A 22,531-nucleotide genomic window follows, 5' to 3' on the forward strand; every position below is an offset into this window, starting at 1 on the left:
TTGTGTACTTGGAGTCCTGTGTTGTCAAATCCTCCTGTTCTCTCCCTGTGTGGCACTGCTACCTTTCTACTAATGGAATGAACAATACTTGAATATAGATAAGGATTGAATAGGATTTTTCCATAAACATGTTCAATGGCTTAATTGACTTATGTAGTGATTTAATAAACTTAATTTTCGTTCTTAAATAAATAACAAATGAATGTTTACCACATGCCAAGGTGCCTCTGTTAGGAATTCTGAGTCTGCCTTCATTCCAAAATATGGGCTTGTTTGTTTTTTTAAACTTTTTCATATTCTACTCATTTGATTTTGTGTAATCTAAAGTCAGTTATTGACTAACTTGGTTAGGAAGGAGGTTCTGTATAACTGAAAATAGTATCAAAATGTAATAGGTTTAGTATATACTTATTGTTGAAATTACATTTGATTTTTAGCAACTCTTTTACTGTTTTACTGGCAGCATCCCAAATTGATTGGGTGTACACTTATTGTGAAAATGATATCTGATATATCATGGGGACACTTTCATTGTTCTGGGGATATCATGTAACATTATACGGAATGACATGAGAACAATTTAAAAGCATTGGAAATGACATTTAATTGCTAATGCAAAAGGGCCATTGCTACTTATTAAACACTGATCATTTCTTCTTTGTCATATTGGAACATTTTTCTAAGCATTAGGACAGACCTGAGTTGCAATACCTGCAGCCCCCGTTCCCTGTTCCCTCTTCCCTCTGCACGCACCTGATTCTTTCCCTCCTAGTCCTGACCCAGGAGTCAGGAAGCCACGGGTGTGAAGGTTCCACTTCCATGTGCACATGCAGCCATCTGTGACCTCACCGTTAGGGGGCGCTGCTGGCAGAGGAAGAGGCGCCATTGATGCAGCCTGACACCTATTGGTTCTCTCGATATTTCCACCCCATAGGCACTTTCTAATATGGAGATTCTTCATTGATTTTTAGACATTGAATTTTTACAAATGGACGGTTTTCAAAAAGTACGTTTAATCTGCAACCTGATTACTCTTTCACTAAAAACACTGCTGAGGGATTTATATATAAGCACTTGGTGTCAGGTGAAAGTTGTTAGGTGGGTTGACAAGGGCAATTCTATAGAATACTAGAAAGCTTGGCCCTTTTTCCTTTGAAATTTCATATCAAAGAGCATGTATGTGTGTTGATGACATTCTGGTTCTATCTGGCACTGAGAGGCTTCTTGTAGTGTTGTGGTGATTATGGCAGTGGCGAAGAGTGGAGCCCAGCTCAGAAACAGTGGAGCAAGATGATGGATCTGTACCGTGATGTTGTATTATTTCAAGAGCTGGATTTGTACATATCTGGGAACTAATTTTAAAGTTTGCACTAATATAAAAACAGGTCATAGAAAGAAAAAGAAGAGGAAAAGAAACCTAACATTAATTTGAGTACCTATCGGTTTCTGTGTCACAAGCAGTGTTACTTATACTAACCCTGCAAGGTCAGTTTTACCATCTGCAGTTCCTTCTGGAGGAGAATACCGAGGTTCTAAGTGTCAGTCAAGTACCCGAGGTCACACAGCTAGTGATTGGTAGGGCCTAGATTTCTAGCTGGCCAGCACCAACAGTCTGTGCTCTTTCTGTCTCATTCCTGCAACCCACAAAAGGTTAGTAAAGGATTCTTTGTACCTGTTTCCATCACTTACTGCATACTGCTTATGATTGCTAATGAATAGCTGCCACAAAGGTTTCTTGCCCCTTGTATGTCAGATTTTAAGGTGTATCTCAATTTCACAATTCTAGGGTAACTTGCAACCATAAGTGTTCTCATGCCTTTCAGCTTCCTACCCACTTAGTACCGTTCTTTACAAGTCTAGAGAGGGTCACTTGTCTGTTTTCCTCTCATCTATCTGCTGCCTGTCCTCCTCTTGGAGTTCTCTAAAGCCCCAGCCCCCATCGAGGGGCTTTCTCATAGAGAAGTGTTTGTGAACGTGCTGAATCGGGCCCTGCAAGATTCCTTGTGGTCTGTTCATGACAGCGCGGATTCATACTCACCCTCGGTGTATTCTCTATCTTGCTGTCAACTGAGATTTTTTGTTGGTTTGTTTGGGTTTATTTTTGCAGATTTAAAGAAAGTCTCCAGTTCGAATGCTGCAAAATCCAGTCTGCCGAAATCGGGCCTTCGCCCTCCTGGATACGCGCGTCTCCCGGCAGCCAAGCTGGCGGCGTTCGGCTTCGTGCGGAGCTCCAGCGTGTCTTCTTCGGTCTCCAGCACCCAGGCCGTGGACAGCGCGCCGCCCGAGGCCAGCCGCCTGGCCCCCCGTAAGTGGGCGTTCTCCTGCGGGCAGGCGCCTCTGCGCACGTGGGGGGCGGGGGCGGCGGGACAGGCTTCCTTTTCTTTTTGTGGTAAGCTAACAATTTGGGTCCACTACCTTAAGCCGCCATTATTGGGGTTTTAAGAATACTCTACTGAAGAAAAGTAGCCCATTGGGCACTACCATTGTCTCAGTTATGGGGAATTAATGTGCTGGAAAAAAGACTTTTAAACTACTCATGAATCTGAAAAATGATTTATCCAGGGACTGATCTCAGGAGCCCTTTGTTTCAAGGATAATAAGTAAGAAGTCAAAGATCCAAAAACAGGGGTTACCACGTTGTGCTATGACGAAACATATTAGATATGAAATATTAGTGGAAAAATCATTATAGTCACCTGTGATTACCTGTAGTGCCTTCATACTGGCGCATCACGTGACCGGGTTTCGAAAAGTTGATGCTGTTCTTCGTGGGAAAGCACAGCTGAGGTTCTTCAAGTCTGTGCCCTGGAAGGGCCCGCGTTAACTGAGATGGGGGCCGTGCAGGCCTGGTTCCTGAGATGGATGTCGGAAGCTGTATTTTAAAGTATGAATGAATAGCCTCATAGCAACCAGTGTCCCTAAAGATAACCCAGAGGCTGCCCCATTCGGCTGAACTTTGACAACCAACCGCATCTCAGCCTTGTCAACTTCAGAGTCATTGTTACTGAATCTGAAGCCATGACTTCTCAGATGCTGGTTGGCAAGAATCTGCCTGAGGGCCAGGAAGGTCTGACAGGTTGCCATGTGGAGCGCTGTTCTGAAGGGATTATAGAAGTTGAATCAATTTGGAAAGTTGGGGGGTGTGTGTGTGTGGGAGGGAGAGAGAGAGAGAGAGAGAGAGAGAGAGAGAGAGAGAGAGAGAGAGAGAGAGAGAGAGAGAGAGAGAAGGGGCAGAGGGAGAGAATGGTTGAGAATGAGATTGGTTATATTGTTATTTTCAGTTTCCTTTCTCCAAGCTTGTTCTTTCTAATCCTTTCTTGGGTTTACAGAGATGGTGTGTGGAACGTTTGTATATTTACAGTTTTAAATTTTGGTTTTCCTAGTTATTCCTAGAAGTAATGCATTACATTTTCCTTTATCTTGATGTGTTTGTAAGCAGTTTCTAAGAGGTTCTTTGCTGGCTTGGTTTCCTGAAGGTGCTGTGGTCAGGTCTACCTCCGACCAGATCCATTTTAGGAATACCCGTGTACTTAGGGCTGACATGACGGCACAGTAGGTGTCTCAAAATCTGAAATGTGACTATAATAAAGAACTATTTGCAAATGTGTAACTCGTATTTTTAGATTTGCATGTGCGTATTACCAGTCTGGAAATCTTTAAATATAGGAGCAATTACTTGTCACCCTTTTTAGTAGTAAAATTCCCAGTAGCATATTTCTCTTTTAGAAGGAGCACAAAGGAAAAAATATCTCATATGGTATATATCTTTCCAAGGAAAAAGTTACGGTTTTGAGCCCTTAAAAAAAATTAACCTCAAGCTGGCTAAAATCTCGTGCCCTCGGCAGCAGCTTTTGCTAAAGGAAGGCTGACAGTTGTGGACAGAATAATTCCAGGTGTGCTTAGGGCATTTCTAATCACCCCTGCTTCAAAGGATATTAGATAGGGAACCCCTGAGCCCCCAGGGCTTAAGTGCCAGAGAAAATATCTCTTAGTTTAAAGACTTCGTATTGAAAGCAATATCTGCTCTATTCAGAATTTTCTGTTTTTAAAAACAGTATGTTAGAATTGATTTTTATTTGTCATGTCACAAGTTTGTACTTCATCAGTGAACCCCAGAACGTCACACCCATTTGAATTGCTGTCTTAGTACCATTCACCATTATGCTTATACTTGTTATGAGTGGTAACGTCAAGAACAATGTGTGCATGTCCCTTACTGGAGCGGCGATGCTTTGATGAGAAGGATGAAGGAAAATGTGAGGCTCCTGAAAGAGCAGCCAGTCCTTCGATGGTCCCTTAGGAGCAGAACCTTGCTGTGTTAGCTCATAGAAACGGCTCACACGATATCAGAGTTGCTTCCTGTTTTGTTCTTTGCAATGTTGGTCTTTCTCCAGACATGACTTTCCCACCGGATTCATTTTAGGAAAACCATTACATCGTGGCACAGTAGATGTCTCAAAATCTAAAATGAGACTATACTGAGGAACTCTTTGCAAAAATGCAGGTCATATATTTAGATACTCGCATGCCTATAAACAGTCTGAACAGGTCCCACAGTGACTGTGGCATGATAACTTTGGGACACTTCTAAGTGATTCTAAGTCCTCAATGTTTCCTGGGCCACCTTGGCTTAGCTGCAACTCTTTTTTTTTTTTGGTCTGTCTACTTATTTTGGTCTACCTAATTTCCTGGGTTCTGAGGGACAAGTGAGGATGAGTGTGGAGAGGGGGCGCCGTGAGTCCCCTGGATGTGGTCTCAGCTGTTCTCTGCTCATCAGCCCTCCACACAGGGCTCGGGCTCTGTGCCGTCAGTGCCACCCCAGTGGGCAGTGGCTTCCTATGTCACAAGGTTTGACAAACAGAGCAGACCTGGGAAAGTGGATTATGTCTGTAGGGCCTTTGAACCTGACAGCATCTGAGCATCCAGTCCACTCCCCCATTGTATAGCTGAGCAAACTGAGATCAGCATGGCTCACTTGGGGGGTCCTGGGCCAGTGTTCTCCTTCCTCTAGTTAGTTCTTAAAGCTGCCGTAGAGGGGAAAGACACACCCATGATTGGAAGGCTTTTCTTCCAATAAAGCAAATTTTAGAGTCCGAGTTGCCTAGAGAAGCCCCTCAGGCCAAACCCACCTGTCCTCAGCCCTTCCAGTGTGGTCAGCAGGGAGCTTTAAGGGTTTGAACACCGTCAGTGGCCGGAGCATTCCATTTTGTGCAGAAGACGGCTCTCCTTGTCGGGACGTGCTTTAGGTGGGCTCAGGCTGCCCCCTGCCCTTCCCGACTAGCAGCCCCGTTTCTCTGGATTAATACAGACCCTGTGTGATCACTGCTCTGCAGGAGACAGTTCTTAGCACCTCCCTTCCTTCGCAGGTTCGCCCACCGCGTGAAGATTAGGAGGTTGGCCCATGTAGAAGCTCAAATAGAACTTGAACTCACACTACTTAGTGACCCACAGCTTTAAGATTGAATTGAACAGGAAAAAAGTAATTCTCTAACTTGAAACACATTTAAACTTAAAATCATAGCAGGTCTGACCCAGTATGTAGCTCATCATTTTTTTATAGTTTTCAGAGAAGGAGCAGAAATCTCCAATATATGCCTTAGGCAATAGAAACTTAGGGAAAAACAATTACTCTAGAATTTAGTGTTGGTTAACGTACTGTAGACTAAAGTATATCTAGTTGTCAAGTTTATCAGCAGTTAGCTGTAGACTTGATTTTCTCAGTGGGTAAGTAAGTGTAATTTAAAGTTAAAACTTTGTGTGTGTGTGTGTGTGTGTGTGTGTGTGTGTGTGTGTGTGTGAAATAGGAAGACTTAGGGTTTCATGAATTAATCATGAATGAACATAGATCATATCACCCAAGGGTAGAATAATTTATGTGGAGGATCCTATGTCATTGTGTATTCTGAAGAGCATCTAACCCATTGGGGGCTCAAGAAGCAGAAAACATCAGAAAAGAATATAAAGAAAGTGACTTTTGCAGCTGTCCTGCTCAATTTCTCCTCCGCCTCCTCTCTTTTTAAATACCGTCATGTTTTCTCTATGGGGTGAGCTAAGACCAGAAATCATAGACAGAGAATTTGAAAAGAGAAGTCCAAAAGAAAAATGAAGGTTTTTCTGTCCCTGTATTTTCTCGGTGCAGGAAGTAGGAGAATGTTTGGGGAAGTAGGGACATACGTGAGGAAGTGGACAGAGGCTGACATTTGTATAAATGACCATGAAACTAGGATGGGTGTGCCCTCAGCCTTAAAAATGATAGCAAGTTGGATAGACGTTGTGAGTTGGGGCGGAGGGATGATTTCTGATTGCGGGGATCAGGGAGTTTCTCACAGGGCTTGTAAGCATTTGGGGAGGTGGAGGTGCGCTTTAGGAGATACTTCTAGCGGAGCTGTGGGTGGGTCCAGAAAACCTCCTGAACCTAAGGGATTGCCATTTCCGGTGTAGCCTGCCCATTCATTACGTTGTCTGTCTCCTGCATACTGAGGGCTGTGTGTTTGAGCTTCTCAGGTTTGTTCTTACAACAAACCTGGGCATCTACTTCAGGTGAAGCATCTACTTCAATTCTTTCGTCTTCCCTTGGCCATCTTATCCACAGCTTCAGCTCTTAGCAGTTGGGACATGATACTGAATCTGTATTTCCAGCCCCATCCTCTCTGTAGAGTGACTCACCTACATTTCAAAGGACCTTCCAAATGTCTTCAACTGGGAAGCTCAAGTCACCTCAAACTGAACATTTCCCTAGAAATGAATCTTCCATTATTTTTTACAAACCCATACCTCCTCTCAAAGTTGCTCTATCTTCTAATGATATCTATCATCTCCTGCCTACTGAGGCTGGGAATTTTAGAACCAGCATTATCTCTCCCCTTCTTTCTGCTTTCCTTTGTCTTCAGTGATCAAATCTGACCAATTCTTACTCTCTCACATTTACTCCACTCACAGTCTTCTCACCTCATCATCTTAGTTTTAATCATCTTAGTTTTAAAAAAAGTTCTCACCTAAACTATTCCCCATACATCTTCCCTCTCTAATCCATCAGGCTCTTGATCCTAGATCATTTTCCCTTCGAGCGTGTTGTGATTCGTGTCCCTGTTCCAGGTCCTGGATGTTCCAGGTCCTCCATGGCCTGCCCAGCTCCTTCTCACCTTCCCCACACACCATCTCCCTGACACACACCCTCAACGAGCCAACCAGAATTATGCACGTTTTTCTCTGAGCGCTTTGCGCATTCCTGCCTTTGGGTCTTGTGTGAACCATTCATCTCTGCAATGCTCTCCCCTCCCCCAAATCTCTCTGTAGATTATGTCATTTTCAGGTGCAATTCAAATATCATTTCCTCTAAAAAAAAAAAAAAGTCACCTTCCTTCAACTGGGAACCCAAAATGAGCTTTTCTCCTGGGAACTGCTCCAGCCCCTCGCTTGTATCATTTTACTGTGGATTATCACATCCCGTTTTATTGCAATTATTTGTTTCTATGTCCTGTCTCCTCTATGGAGTGTAAGCTTTTGAGGATAATGGCTATGGCCCCATAATTTTAGTGTCCCTCATGCTACCTAGCATGGCCTTTACAGTAAATAGTAGAATTCCAAGAGACATTCTCTCCCAGTAGAAACATTTTCTCTTAGGTAAGAGTATGGAACATGAGAGATCTTGGAGAGTAACTTGGACAGCTTTCTGAAGTATTTTGCTATTGGGAACACATTTTCGCTTTATCGGAACTTTTGGAGGTCTTGAGAGTTGGTGAAGTTCATCATTGTGGTTTTCACAATTTTCTAGAATCTCTAAAATGTTGCTTCCGTTGACTCTGGTGTACCCATAGATAATTTATACAACTCAAAGAATAGAAAAGATAATAGGTCGTTTAAAGTGTAATTCTATTCAGAGATAAATTATCATGTAGACAGATCTAATAATCTCACAAATGTCTGATAATCTGTGTATCTCCTTGAATATAATTAGCCATTTAAAAAGAATTGGGCTAAAACCCTATTGTTGGGGTTTTTCATGAGAGAATTTCAAAGTTTACAAAATTAAATATCTCCACTTGAAGACATTAGATATTCTCATTAAATTCTAGAGTTTTATTTCTTGTTTTAATACTTAAATAAGTGCATGTTCTTTATTGAATAGGATTTGGGTTCTGGGGATAATCGGAACTGGAAAATCACTAGCCTTTTTGGAAGATTAATCAATGAAAATGAAGGTTGATATGAAAGCCTTTTGCAATGCTAACTTCAGTGTTTGTGCTCATGAATACCATAAAATACATTTATATACATAACATGTTTTATTTTTTTTATATCTGGCATGCATTTTAAATAAGACCAGAGTTGACAAGAAATGTTATTAATAACTCATGGTGAAATAGCCGTTAGCCTATCTCATGTGCCATTGGCAGAGAGGGAGTCATTTTTTATTCATGGAAAAAGGAGCTGGAAGGGACCTGTGAGGTCAGATTTCAGAGAAGCTATTGCCTATTTGAGATTAAGCCTTATTGACATTGTACATTCTCTTTCACAACACTCAGACAATGACCAGGTCCACCCAGACATGAGATTAGAATGTAAATGTATTTTGTTTTGTGTTTAAGAAAGTTGGCCATTTATGGTTGTAAGGTAAACTGAAATTTGGGGATACTATTTTTATTTATAGTAAAAATCACGTCTAGTTGAACTGCCCATTTTTTCTTGGCTGTCTCGCTTTGTTAAGATCAGATTGGCCATTTAGCCTTCCCCTATCTGTACTCTTTCAACATCTGTTATTGGGTGAGAATGGAGTTCAGTGCTACAGCTGCTGTGACACAGACACCGTTACTCTTGCCCTTGTGAAGTTAGAACCAGTGGGGAGATAGGAGAGTGCCTACGCGTCCAAGCAGGGAGCGGTTAGTGTGGCTGTGGTGGGAGGGCACAGCGTTTGGTGGGCAGGTCGGGCAGGGCATACACGAAGGAGGAAGCATCTCATCCTCCTGAGTGGGGGTGGAAAAAGACCACACCACCCTCGGGCCCTCTCCTGGCTGTTCTGCATTGTATCTTTGGATCCAATTATTCCACACTGGTTTTAGGTAATGACGATGTTGTGGATTTGCTGTAAAACAATCCAGCAAAGGAACAAAACAAAGCAAAACACAAAACCAATGGCAAAACAACAGTAAAAGAATGTGACAAGAGTGTAGAACAAGGAAAACTTTGGAGAGTAATTTGGACAGCTTTTGATGGGCAAGTTTTTGATAATCCCTGAGGCTGGATGGTGGAACTGAGAGAGTTCTTTATGTTATTTACTTCACCTTTTTTGTATGTTTGAAAATTTCTATAAAAGAAGTTAAAATCCCATCTTCTCTGTATGTGGACTTTCACCGCTTAGCAGACGTCATAGCGTAGTGGCGAAGGCCACGGTCCCTGGAGGTGGACTTCCTGGGTTTGCACCCTGCCTCTGCCATTGACTAGCTCTGTGACTCAGGACAAGTTACTTATTAATCGCTCTGTGCCTCGGTTTCCTCATCGTAAAATAATAATCATGTCAATAATAATAAATGCAGTAAGTACAAAAACCACCATAGGATTGACGAGAACACTAAATGGGGTTAGTAAGTGGGAAGTGCTTAGAACACGGCCTTACACAATAATAATAACGTTCTTTTGGCCAATCCCATCCACTGGCCCTGTTCATGAAGCTCTGTATTGAGAAGGATTTAAAAGCTCCGTCGGGAAATGGTCATGATGGATTAACTGTGTCTGGCATGGGGTCAGGAAGGGGCAGTGATAACATCTAAGCCAGGGAGATGACATCCATTCATTCCTAATGTTTTATAGTCAACGCTCTCATGTGTGGTAAATAACTTTCCGAGCATTACATTTAAACATACATCATTTGTGAAACATTAAGGCAGGCAGTTCTGGAAGTTGATCAGATGATTTTCATGGGAGTCTCTTACCTTTGAGATATAAGTTTGTGGTTGTTTGGATTTTATAAAATATAGGCAAGGAAAATCGAGTTTTGAGTTCTTTATCTAAAAGGGATGTGCCACGTCCTTAGCATGTGATCATTTAAGAAAATACATTCAGTTGGGTTCCCTTTAAGTGAAACATATTTATGCAAGGTGACTAATACATACCACATTAATCTAAGCTGATGGCATTTCAAACCTCTGCTCAAAATAGAAACTGAGAGTTGGATCTGATTTTATTTCTGTGCCTTTCTAATGTCGGTAGGGAAAAAAATGGGAACATTTGATTTTGCAGTGTATGAAGGACTTCACACAGCTTCTTATTTTGCTAGAATCTAATTTCCATTGTACAAGGGTTTTACTTTGTCAAACATCTCAATCCTATTTGGACGGGTGGGGAAAAAAAGAAGAGTGAGTACAAAAACCCATATAAGCCTTCTCATTTTCTCTGGAAATGAGGAAGTCAAACACATGCCCCTGATGAATTTAAATATCTAGTTCCCTGGAATCTGTAATTATGTAATTTAAATTATTCTTTATAAGGAAAAAAATGGAATCATTTTCACTGAATGTTATGAATTTTCTCAATTAGTTCCACACATTCTTTCTTTTTCTCCTCTCTTTGCTTCCTGCCCACATTTATAAAAGAGAACATGGTCCTTCTGAGTGCTATTCATTGCCTATAAGTGAAAATATTTTCTTTATTGCTTCAGTAACACCTAGTTTGTCTGCTTTTACTCAGATATGGGGGCAAAACTGTTAAAAATCACATTGTCCCTCAAAAGGTTAAGTGCCACATTCTAGCACGTTCTAGCTCATTCAAGATATTTAATGAAGAAAGGCTACTTTGAACTATGGGAAAATAGTTAAGATAAAAAACATGCCACACTTGCATGCATAATATCAACATTTAGGTAATAGAATAATTTTTGAGAAAGTCAGTTAATCTCACTGGATTCAGATTTTTATTATAAAATTGGGAGGGTTTGAAGTAAGTGAATTGACCACTTTTGGTTCTCAAGAACTGGGATTACATAAATTTATTCTATAAATAATATGGAACCATTTATGGTTCATAAGTGATGAATAATCAGAAGTGTATGTGAGAAAAATTAGTATGATAATGGTGAGCAAAATCATTTGGGGAACAGAGACTGTGTGTGAGAGATCTTAATTCTGCCAAAATTAGGGATACTTCCCTACTGGCCAGACATTACTTTTGTTATTTTTTCCTGTCATAGGAGATGGAAGTGTCAGACTACTGACAGACAGAGAGCAGCTCACAGGTTTCACTGCCCTGCTTTTTTCTATAAAATGCAGAGCTATGGGATTCTTGGAGGTCACCCTCTTGCCCCTGCACTCTGCCTGGCGCTGGGCATCTGGTTTATTGGTCCAAGACCACAACAGACATGGGAGGTGTGAGGAGGCGAAAGGAGGAGGGGAGAATGTTTTCATACCTTCTATTGCTTCTGGCTTAGCAGAAATGATGGACATTCTGTCACAACTCTCATGTCAGTTGGGACAATGGCAGGGAAGAAATAGTAAAAAACAAGCAAGCGTAACTTCTAGACTCATATTGACTTCTTACAGGGACCGTGACAACAGTACATGCTTTTTTGTGTCTGTAACATGCACAGGCTGTCTTCTGGGAAGGTTCCTAAAGATCCTTGCAGTAACCCCCTTACTGCAGTAAACAGGGGTCACATACTGATAATCTCTTTTGAGAAAGAAAATATGTTTCATGGTGATGTCCAACGGTTCTTTGGCTGCCATAACAGGTAGCACTTGGGGGAGAAGGTTAGTGGGAGCCTGAAATAGGGCTCAGCAGTGGGAATGGCAGGAGAGGGCCAAATGTGAAAGAGTTAGAATTGACAGATCAAGCACACCTGAGAGGGTGGGGTATCTGGAAGGATGAGGGACCCACTCACAAAACTGTGGGTTCAGGAGCAGGAGTGGGTTTGAGGGGGCTCTGGTCATGTTGAGTTTGCAAGAACAGCCTTCATATAAAAATATCCAGCAGATTGACAGAAATACTGGACTGAAATTAAGGAGAGCAGCCATTGGAAAATAAATGATATTCAGAACCACACATGACAACTGGGGAAGTGCAAATAGGGTAAGATAGGAAGAGGGATATCCACAGATCCTGCAGGGTGTATCTGTCTAGGTCGGGAGTGGGGAGGACACAACCGGAAAAGGTATGGTCAGCGAGAAGGGAGCAGCATCAGGAAAGCCCAGGGAGGAGAGAGATTCCTGGAAGGGAGGTGGTCATTCAGTGTTCTCTATGCTGTGGAGGCTGAGATGGTTCAATCCTGAGAAAAACGGATCTGCACACTTAATAACAAGGAGGTCACTAGTAGCTTTGAAGGTAGCCTGAACAAAGTGTCTCAGGGCAGAAATCAGGGCACAAAGGGGTAAGGAAGGTATTGGTGGACAGGATAGATTAATGTTCAGAATTTTGGTGGAGGAAAGAGAAAAGGACCACAGCTCAGTAGAGGAGCAGGAAAGGTTGTTTTGTGTTTGTTTGTTGTTGTGGGTTTTTTTGGTTAAAGAAGCTTCTAGGGTGAAGTTATGGATATCACCTGCTTTTTTTATTGGGGAAGGGAAACAGGACTTTATTCGGGAACAGTGTGTACTTCCAGGACTTTTTTCCAAGTCAAGTTGTTGTCCTTTCAATCTTAGTTGTGGAGGGTGCCATTCAGCTTCAAGTTGTTGTCATTTCGGTCTTAGTTGTGGAGGGCGCAGCTCAGCTGCAGGTCCAGTTGCCTTTACTAGTTGCAGGGGGCGCTACCCACCATCCCTTGCGGGACTTGAGGAATTGAACTGGCAACCTTGTGGTTTAGAGCCCACTGGCCCAAGTGGGAATCCAACCGGCAACCTTTGGAGTTAGGAGCACAGAGCTCTAACCGCCTGAGCCACTGGGCCGGCCCTTGTGTTTGGTTTTGCTCCTTTAAAAAACAAATTTTTTTTAGCACATGTAAGAATGCTTATGATCTGAGAGAAAGGATCCAGTAGTAAAGACGAGATTGAAAATAAGATGAAAGTGAGGATAATAAATAGAGCCATTTCTGGAGCAAATAGGTGGGAATGATATGAAATACACAAGTGTGGAGAGTAAGTGTGAAGATAGTAAGAAAGGAATAAAGGATGAGTATCGAGAAATGTTGAACAGAAGGAAAAGAGCTTGATGGAGATCACATTAGTTAACTTCATTTGTCCCAGGTAATTATAAAGTAGGGTTTTTGCGAAGCGCCAACATGATGGAGTTGGAATTTTGTAAAGTAAAAGGCGTGTACTGCTTACCTCAAGCGATACAATATGAGTCAGTAGGAGGTGAAGGGGGATTGGAGAGTGGCATAAAGTCCAACTGGAGTTTGGAGAAAATGACTTTATCCTGGACAGAAACAATCTACCAGACTTTACGACTGTTCCCAAAGATTGTGGTGGATCTCCTTCTCTCTATTATTGTCCCTATTGTACTGTAAATTGGGGCAATTCAAATTCCAGAGTGAATATATTATGTTTCCCATGAACTTTTAGTCTACTGATATTTAAATACAACTCCATGAAGTATGGACCACAGGTGCTGGTTGAACAGGGATGTGGGGAGCCCCGAGCCCTTGCTGCCTTTTCCCTTCCCTGTCCTGCCCTGCTGTTCAGTCCCTAAGGAATCCATGGGGCATGATTGGAAATCACTGGTTTGATGGCAAGTATGTCTAGTTGACTCAAGAATTGGAGATGGAATTCACTACTATGGTCAAAAGAGTAAAGTTCTCTTCTAAAATTTAAATTCCTAATGATCGTTGCCAAAAAGAAGCATTTTCCTACTTGCTGGTTTATAATAGGGCCCTTGTGTGTCTCTTGCATTACTGTCCAATAGAACTTCCTGTAGTGATGAAATGCACCATATTTGTGCCATATGGGGCTATTAAGCCACTTAAATGTGGGTAGTGTAACTGAGGAACTGAATTCTAACTTTGGTTCATTTTAGTGACTTTATATCTAAATAGCCACATGTAGCTAGTGGCTACCCCATCAGATAACACAATTCTAGATTGATTGTATAATCAGTTTAGATTTTCTAAAATATATAATAATGCTTCTGATCATCACATCTTTAAGATTCTTAATGGCAGGCATTTCTTCATTCATGCAGAGGCACTAAGTATGACTTCCTGAAGGCTGGAGCGTTGGGCTCTTGGGTTGGAGACACAGAAATAACGAACATTTATTTGATCCCTTTAAAATTTTGTATAGGGGTTAGGGCTGGGGAATTTTCTAAAACCATAGATGATGCCTCTATCCCTGACTGGTTGTTTAGTAAGTTCATACCATTGATTATAAGACCAGATCATAGAAGGTGGAATAAATCCTTCATAGAGATAGTTATCCTCATATATAAGAACAGCAGAGTGTGTGTCATTTAACATTTTGTTTAAGATACCTTCATGGAGTATGTCTATCTAGAGAGTCGGACAGTATTGAAACTAGAAGGAAAAAGGGGGACATATTAAATCCAAGGAAAGATGGAGGGGGAGGGTCAGGAAGGACAGTGAGGGGAGTGAGGTACAGGTGGTAACATGTCCGTGGTAGGAAATAACCAGGAAGGGGATAATGAGACATCAGTGCCCCATTGGCCTCTTTCTGGTTCAGCAGCATTCCTGACCTGGCCCCCTCCTCCCCTCCGCCAGGTGGGGGCACAGTGAGAGCTAAAGTGAAAGCCCAATGTCAGGGCCATTCTTTGGCTCTTTCAAGTTGCAAAAATTTGTATGTTCAAGTAAGGGAAATTCTAGACTATTGATGAAATACTGTTCCGCTGGTCCGATAGAATTCTTACCTGGGTGCTTATCGGTAAAAAGAAAACTTCATTTCTATGCAGTGCAAATCTTACCCTGTGAATTTGCAGTGCAGACAACGGAGCTATTGAATCACGTTAGGCACTTTGCATTGTACATTCTTGAACAAGAGTAGCCTGCCTTGAAAACAAGGCAATATGGGAGAGAAACATACAGTTTAAATGAAGTGAAATGTAGATTTTTATCTGCTAGTAAGTCCCACCAGATGAAATAAAATATTGTAGACCTTGTGATTGAGAATGTCTAGATCACATCAATGCTGTAACTGCTATTAATACGTGTCTATTCAATCAGTAAACCTAAAACATTCTATCTGGCGAGCGTGGTAATTTTTGGACACTAAACTGACATTTTGTTGAATGTTCTTATGCAGATGAAAGTGTGCAGGTTGTATATGAGACAGTTTGGGTTGCTTTGGCGATTTCAGTAAAATAAATTCACCAACTGAGGTTTGAATACCATTGAGGAGCAGTGTGGGCACTTGTGAACTTGGCATTGGCATCTGGAAGTTCCTTTCCGGCTGTGTTATGTAAGGATGATTTTGACCAGGCTACCTGTCAACCAGCCACATACTTCAGGGTCACCAATAACCAGAGTCACTAAAAACTAGACGGTCTTTGTTTTCCTTTTAATTTACTTGGTCTTGTCAAAAATTACAAATTTAAATGTTGGAAAAAGTGTTTGTATATACTGATGATAGTGTGTCTTTCGTATCTTTGTATCAGATATAGTTTTCATAGTTGTATATGAAAATTCATTTTATTGGTTCCCTTTAAATTAGCAAGGTGAAATATAAGGAGAGCTGGACTGGTAGTCAGGAATATGGGTCTCTAACCTCAGCTCTCTTCCTAACTAGCTGTGTGGCCTTAGGCAATCCTTTTTACTTGTTAGAGCCTCAGGTTCTTCATCCGTAAAATGAGGCATTTGGATTCGGTGATATTGAACACTGCCTGCAAATGATTCTAAAAAAAAAAAAAAAGGCTCATAATTTCAAGCTGAACGACAGAATATGTGTTTATTCTATTTAATGGTTGTGGGACCATAACAAAGATGATATCAACTGGATCAAATAGGCAATATAGGGTTGTTATTGAGTCTATGTTGTCTTAATGTATAGATATCTGTGAATAATGTCCTCTTCTAACGTGGAGCGCACCCAGACATAAACAAAACCGTACGTCTGCCTTCACACCTGACTGGCTGACCCCCAGCTTCTCTGCTGTGTTGGGGCCGTGTGGGGTTCAGTTCAGATAGCTTCTTGTCAAGCAATTCAGAACTTTGGGAAGACAACAGGGATATGTTGAGAATTAGTAAACCCATAAACAGAATTAGATGCACTGATTGTGTATTGTTTTTACTCTAAATATATATAATCAATTTATATTAGATATGGTAGGTTTTGATATAAATGTCTAATTCTTCTTCTCTAAGGAACTGAAGAAGCGTCTCTCAATGTAGCTACGACATTGTTATTTCGATTCCTTATATCAGGGCCCTTAGTCTATGGTTCTATTTAGTTAATTCAGAATTGACTCTAAGTAAAATGTTTTGTCAGTGTTATTGCTAAGGAGCATTACTTCTTCCAGTAAATTCTGAAAAATATCCTTCCGTTTCTTTTGCACATGAGAGCATTTCTTTACTGTCCATGATGCTTTCTCTAATTTGAGTGCTTCCTTCTCTTTCTGTGTGCTGGGATTTCTGTGGGCAGAGACTGAGATACTTTACAATCTTTTTCTCATGTAACTTCTTACTAAGGGTCAGAAGTAAACATGGATGGATTTCTTTGGCAGAAACATGGATACCATGGCCACAGCAGTTTTCCTTTCCCTGCCTGCTGCCACGCAGGGGGACTTTGAGTTAAGCACACTCTGCCCTCGAGCAGACACGAGACTGTGTCACCTTTAGCGTGTGGCGATGGAGGGCCACCAGCCACTCCAACAGCCCGTGGGAAGGGGTTGCCCTGCTGTCCTCCACATCTGTAGGTAACAGTCCTGGGAGTGAGCTGAGGAGACAGGTTGGAAAATATTGGAAGATGCTGGTGCCCCACCCCCATTCATTTTCCCTGGTTTTATGTTTGGCTATTAAAAATGTGACAGCATTGTGCAGGAATCCTCCTCACGTTTCTGTAGGAGTGTGTGTGTGTGTGTGTGTGTGTGCGTGTGTTTGTGTTTCTGTATAGACATAGGTGTGTATGTATACACCCTTACCACAGGTCTGCCAGAAGCCATATTGAAGTCTCCACACCCCCACCCCTTGCCCTTGCCACAAAAACGTGTGACAGGAAAGCAGTCACCCGAGACTCACGCACCACAGCCACTGTGACAGAAATCTGAGGCTCAAATCTTTTTCCTCACACTCTTCATTAGAAACTCTGGGTGGCAGGGAGTTGACACAACAGACAGCCTCAGCTGTCAACTGTCAACACCCATTTACTCTGACCCCTTTGATTAGAAAATGAAAAATGCTGGCACATCTCGGACGCTGTCAGCCCAGAGATGTGCCTTGAAGTTGATGCCACCAGTAAGATTTGTTAATGGAGGCAAATGAGCTTGGACCAACCCTGTCAAAATGGTTTCATTGAATAAATATACTAGTGAAGCCAGAGGTCAAGGAGCAGGTGTTGTTTCAAGCAGGTGCTGTTAGTTTGTGTTCAGCAGTAGCTCTGAAAGTATGTGAGAAACAGCCCATGTCTTCCTCGATTTTTTTACAATTGAGGAAAAGGTGTGCACACTGCCCGGGGTCAGGTTGCTTGCCCAGGACATGTAGGTTCCCTTTGGGTGGCTCTTTATATTCCTTGGGCACCTTCGTGCACCACACTAGCTCCCTTCTTCACATGTCCTGAGCTGCCTGTTCCTTCCAGGAGCCCTTGTTTACCATCACAGAAGCCTAGGGCATCCACGCTGGCACGTTGGATGTTATCCAGGTGATCGTGGTCACCCCACAGAGGAGAGGGGTGTCAGGAGAGGGGACATGACTTTTATCACTGTCCCAGGGTGAGTTAGTGATGAGCGGGGGCTGGAATATCGGTCTGACGTCCTCGTCCCATGATGTCCACTGCAGTGAAAGGCACTGAAGGTCGCTCTGGGGTGTATGGGAGAAAGGTATACCTGTTCCACGTGTACCTGGAGTCTCAGGATGAGGAGGCTCCATCGTCGAGGTCCTACAACATGGCAGCCACTAGAATCCGGCAGGTCCCCAGATGTTGCTTTGGCTGAGTATCTGTGGGAAGCTGAGTTCAGCTGCCCCCAATACATGGGAGCCCGTTAGCAGTGCGCAGAGACTGGTGGGGGTTCCGCACGAGCCGTCATCACAGATGAGTGAGGGTGGGGGTGTGCGTGTTGTGTGTGGGAAAGTGGTGTTCCCCTGTGCTCCTCAAAGACTGCAGGAGAGGCAGTGAGGTGGGGTGAAGGGCGACTGGGAGTCTGGGAGGACACACATTCACATACTGACCTGGGTCATCCCCGTGGGCAGATCACATAATCCCCGAGAGCGCCCAGCGTCCTCCCTGCAAAGTGGTTTCTGAAATGCCATCTGTAGATATTGTGTCTCTGGTCCCAAGGCTCCGGAGCAGAAGGTTCTCAGAAGGCTCTGGGGCCCCTTGAACACGAGTTTTCATTCAGAAACTGTAAGGAAAGACCCCTTATATTTCCCATGTATTTTTCCTGTGTCATAATTGGAGGGCATACCAGTTATGCTGTCTAGATATAGTAGTGTTGATAAAAATTAAAAATTACAGAGCTGTATATCTAGAACATAATGAATGTTGCATTTTCCCATTTAAGAAAATATAAGCTCTTTTAGTAAGATTGCTAAAAGGATAAAATCCAGGATCTCAGTAAGTGAATGTACATCAGACCAGTTTAATTGAGGAAAATATTGCTCAAAAACTATTTTTTTGTATGATAATTGTACTTTTTATTTTTATTTTTTATTTTTTATTAGTTTCAGGTGTACAAAGCAACGTAATAGTTAGACATTTACACCCCTCACAAAGTGATGACCTCTCTCCCCCAAGCTACTACCCCTCTGACATCTTATATAGCTGTTAGAATTCCACTGACTGTCTTCCTTACGCTATACTCTACCTCCTGTACCTATATATACATGTGTACATATATATATATATATATATATATATGCATATTTAATTATGGTTCACATACAATATTATTCTACTTCAGCTTCAGGTGTACAGCGCAGCATCCTAATCTATTGGGAGAAGATATTTGCCAATGGTACATGAAAAACTAATTTTAAAAAATCTAAATAATGATAAGGTTTTCTTTGGTGCTGCACCTCATATGTACTTCATTAAAAAAGAGTGATTAATGGCTTAGTATATACTGGAAAGTAATTGGAGAGCTAGTGTTATGCATTTTGAATTTCAGAAGCACGTAGGACAAAAAGTATTCATATATTTTTTACATGATATTTTGAAAAATACCTCTTTTATGATATGTAGTAACTTTTTAAAATTAAATTTGTTGGGTTGACAATGGTTAGTAAACTTACATAGGTTTCAAGTGTACAATTCTGTAATACATCATCTATATATCACATTGTGTGTTCACCACCCAGAGTCAGTTCTTTCGTCAGCATATATTTGACCCCGTTTACCCTCTTTTACCACCTCCTTCCCCCCAACCCTCTGGTAACCACTACACTGTTGTCTGTGTCTGTGAGTTTTTGTTTCATTTATTGTCTGGTTCCTTCATTGCCTTCAACTTTATATCCCACATATGAGCGAAGTCATATGGTTCTTGACTTTTTCTGTCAAACTTATTTCACTTGGCATAGCAATCTTAAGATCCATCCCTGTTGTTGCAAATGGCACTACTTCATCTTTTCTTATGGCAGAGTCGTGTTCCATTGTATATATATACCACATCTTCATCCAATCATCTGTCTAAGGACACTTGGTTGTTTTCATGTTTTGGCCACTGTAAATAAAGCTGCAATGAACATTGGAGTACATATATCTTTATGGATAAATGTAGTAACTTTAAAACTTTTATAATCTTTGTAACTTATAGGTTCAATATGTAGAAATCATATGATGATGTTATTAAAATAAAAATTAACTAAAATCTGTAGGAAAATAAAAAACAGAAATTTCCTTATATCTTATTCAGCGTTCTGTCCCCTAAAACACTGACTTGCCTCTGACTGACGACAGACCAGTGTCTGACACCACCGGGTGCCCTAAGCTGGCCTCTGTGGTGTCTTGTATAGTTCTTAAGCATATGGCTGTGTTAAATTTTATTCAGAAATTTGTCTATAGTTAGAGCCACAGCAGAGGAAACACATGTATAAAAACATGCAATTAGCGAATGTCAGAAGATGGCCAGCTCATTGCTGTGAAGGTTGGGAATGAGGCAAGGAAAGCCATCATTGCCATGTTCATTTCTGTTGTCTTTAAAATGCTTGCCAAATCCAGATCATCAAGGAAAAGGCACAGGCTGTAAATGCTGAAAGGAGGACACAAAATTTTGATGATAGGATGCTGTTTGTGGAAAATTAAGAACAATGAAAAATTTTCAGAACCAATTAGTAAGAAGGCCAGTGTAATACACAGGGTAAAAAAGTGAGTGTTCCTCTCTAACTGCCCAAAGTATAAGGTGGGAACAAAGAACCACAAATTACAGCAACAGAGACAAAAATCCAACAATTAAACTACGCAATGTGTAGAATATATGAGGGAAACTGCAGAACTTTGCCAAGGAATAGAAAAGAAGATTTGAATAAATGAAGATTCTTGTCTTGTTCATGGATGGGAAGACTCAATATAGTAATACAGTAAAGGGTTCCCCCGCAATCTAAAGAATGCCAGTCAGAGCCCCAGTGGGACTTATCAAAAGATGCTAATATTCACCGGTAAGAATAAATGGACAAAAATTACTACCAGAAAATATTTGAAAAGTCATAAAGAGGTACTTGCCATTCCAGTTTAAAATGTTTTGAAAGATTTGAAATTATTAAAATATCAAGTCACCTCAGTGGAATGGAAGATGCAGAAATAAGCCCAAGTCGATCAATCAGTTAGTAAATCTGGTTATTTATATATAATACATATTCTTCATGTATAACACATATTTTATCTACACATATAAACATATAATATATAACATATGTAATACACATATTTAATATGGAAAGATAGGTTTTAAAATAAGTAGAATTGGGGGGAAAAGAAGTTAGATTTCTATACCCTACGTATAATTCATAACTTCAAGATGAATTGTAAGTGTAAATAAAACCATAAAACATTGGAAGAAAATATAGATGAATGTTTATGTCACTATAGGTTGGAGAAAGTTCTTTCTAATCATAACACCAAAAGCAGAAGCCATAAAGGAAAAGACTGAAAGAGCATTTCAGTCACTCCGATCTGTAGGGAAAGATGGAGTTCTTTGCAATTTTTTTAGTTCAAATAAAATTTAAATCTTCTATAGGTGATAAAAAATTTTAAGGCAAACAATAAAGTGGAAAACGCTTGTAACCATCATAAACAATGATTATTATCCCTAATATGTAAAGAACCCTTATAAATTAGTAAAAAATAAAATAAATCATGCTCAGTAGCAAAAAATGGGCAGAGGACATAAATGGACATTCATAAGAAAAGTGAAGCCAGTATCCAACAAACTTATGGTAATTTTTTTAATTAAACACAGTATCATTTTCCCCTGTTATTAGACTGACAAAGATTGAAAAGAATGATAATACATCGACTTATTGTGGTAATCATTTTGTAATATATATATGTCAAATCATTATGTTATACACCTAAAAGTAATACAATTTTATATGTCAATTATACTAATATATAAATAAAAAACAAAGATTAATGCCTATATTTCTTTCTACTTTAATGTTACTAGTTAGGATTATTGGAAACTTTTAAAAACATTTGTTTACTTACATTTTCTAAACATGGGAGGGGCGAAGTAAGAAGAAAAAAGACAGGAGAAGGAAAAAGAAGATGGAAATATATCACATCTTTAAAAGTAGAGAAGAATAAAAAGAAACAGAAAAAATGGTTAATTGCCCCACCATTACCAGGCACCTGAGGAGTTTAAATTTCAGTATGAAGCGAGAGGGTAGTTTGCCACCTAAGGATGCTGGCCTGCTTTTTCTGGGGTCTGGTGTGATTACAATTCCCTCTACTACTGAATTCAGTTACTTCTGGCAGCAGAGTTCAAAGTGGGGCAGAAATCATTTCTATATAACATTCTCACAAAAATTAAAAGATGAAAGAAGGCTGTAAAAAATAATTAGGATAGCAAGAAAAGGTAGATTCGGCTTGTATTCCGAAAAGACTTTGATAAAAGCCTCTGTTAAAAGGGATGTCGTGTTACGAAACAAACAATACATGAAACAAAATGGCAGATCACTTTCCTAACGAAGTGTAAGAGCATTTGAAATGTTCCCATCTCTCTGTTTCTCAAGGGCGTATTAGCTCAGTGATCATAAAGTGCCCCATCATTCCTTATTACTTTTCAAGAGGTAACAATATAGATGTTTTATGAGACAGCTGTAAGAAATAACTCTCACTTATCCTGAAGAAAGCTGTCTCAGTACAAGTTCAACAGATGTTGTCAGGCATAGATCCCTGAAAATGTCTTTGATCACCCTCAGATTCAAGGAAACTCCTGAAACAGTGACGAAGGGCGCATCGCTTTCATCCTTTGCTGGGTGCTTGAGTAACCAGGCAGAAATACATGTGGATGATGA

At 40.8% G+C, this 22,531-nt stretch overlaps 1 protein-coding gene across 1 annotated transcript in view; it reads left to right on the forward strand.

Annotated features, from left to right (window-relative positions):
* The window catches only part of MTUS2 (microtubule associated scaffold protein 2), a 508,660-nt gene that overhangs the window by 222,743 nt on the left and 263,386 nt on the right, over positions 1-22,531 (forward strand). The window contains exon 5 of the mRNA XM_033104383.1: positions 2,108-2,305. Coding sequence (XP_032960274.1) covers positions 2,108-2,305 — 198 coding nt within the window. The remainder of the gene's footprint in view (positions 1-2,107; positions 2,306-22,531) is intronic.

The sequence above is a fragment of the Rhinolophus ferrumequinum genome, chromosome 4 (assembly GCF_004115265.2).
Source record: "Rhinolophus ferrumequinum isolate MPI-CBG mRhiFer1 chromosome 4, mRhiFer1_v1.p, whole genome shotgun sequence".
NCBI lineage: Eukaryota > Metazoa > Chordata > Mammalia > Chiroptera > Rhinolophidae > Rhinolophus > Rhinolophus ferrumequinum.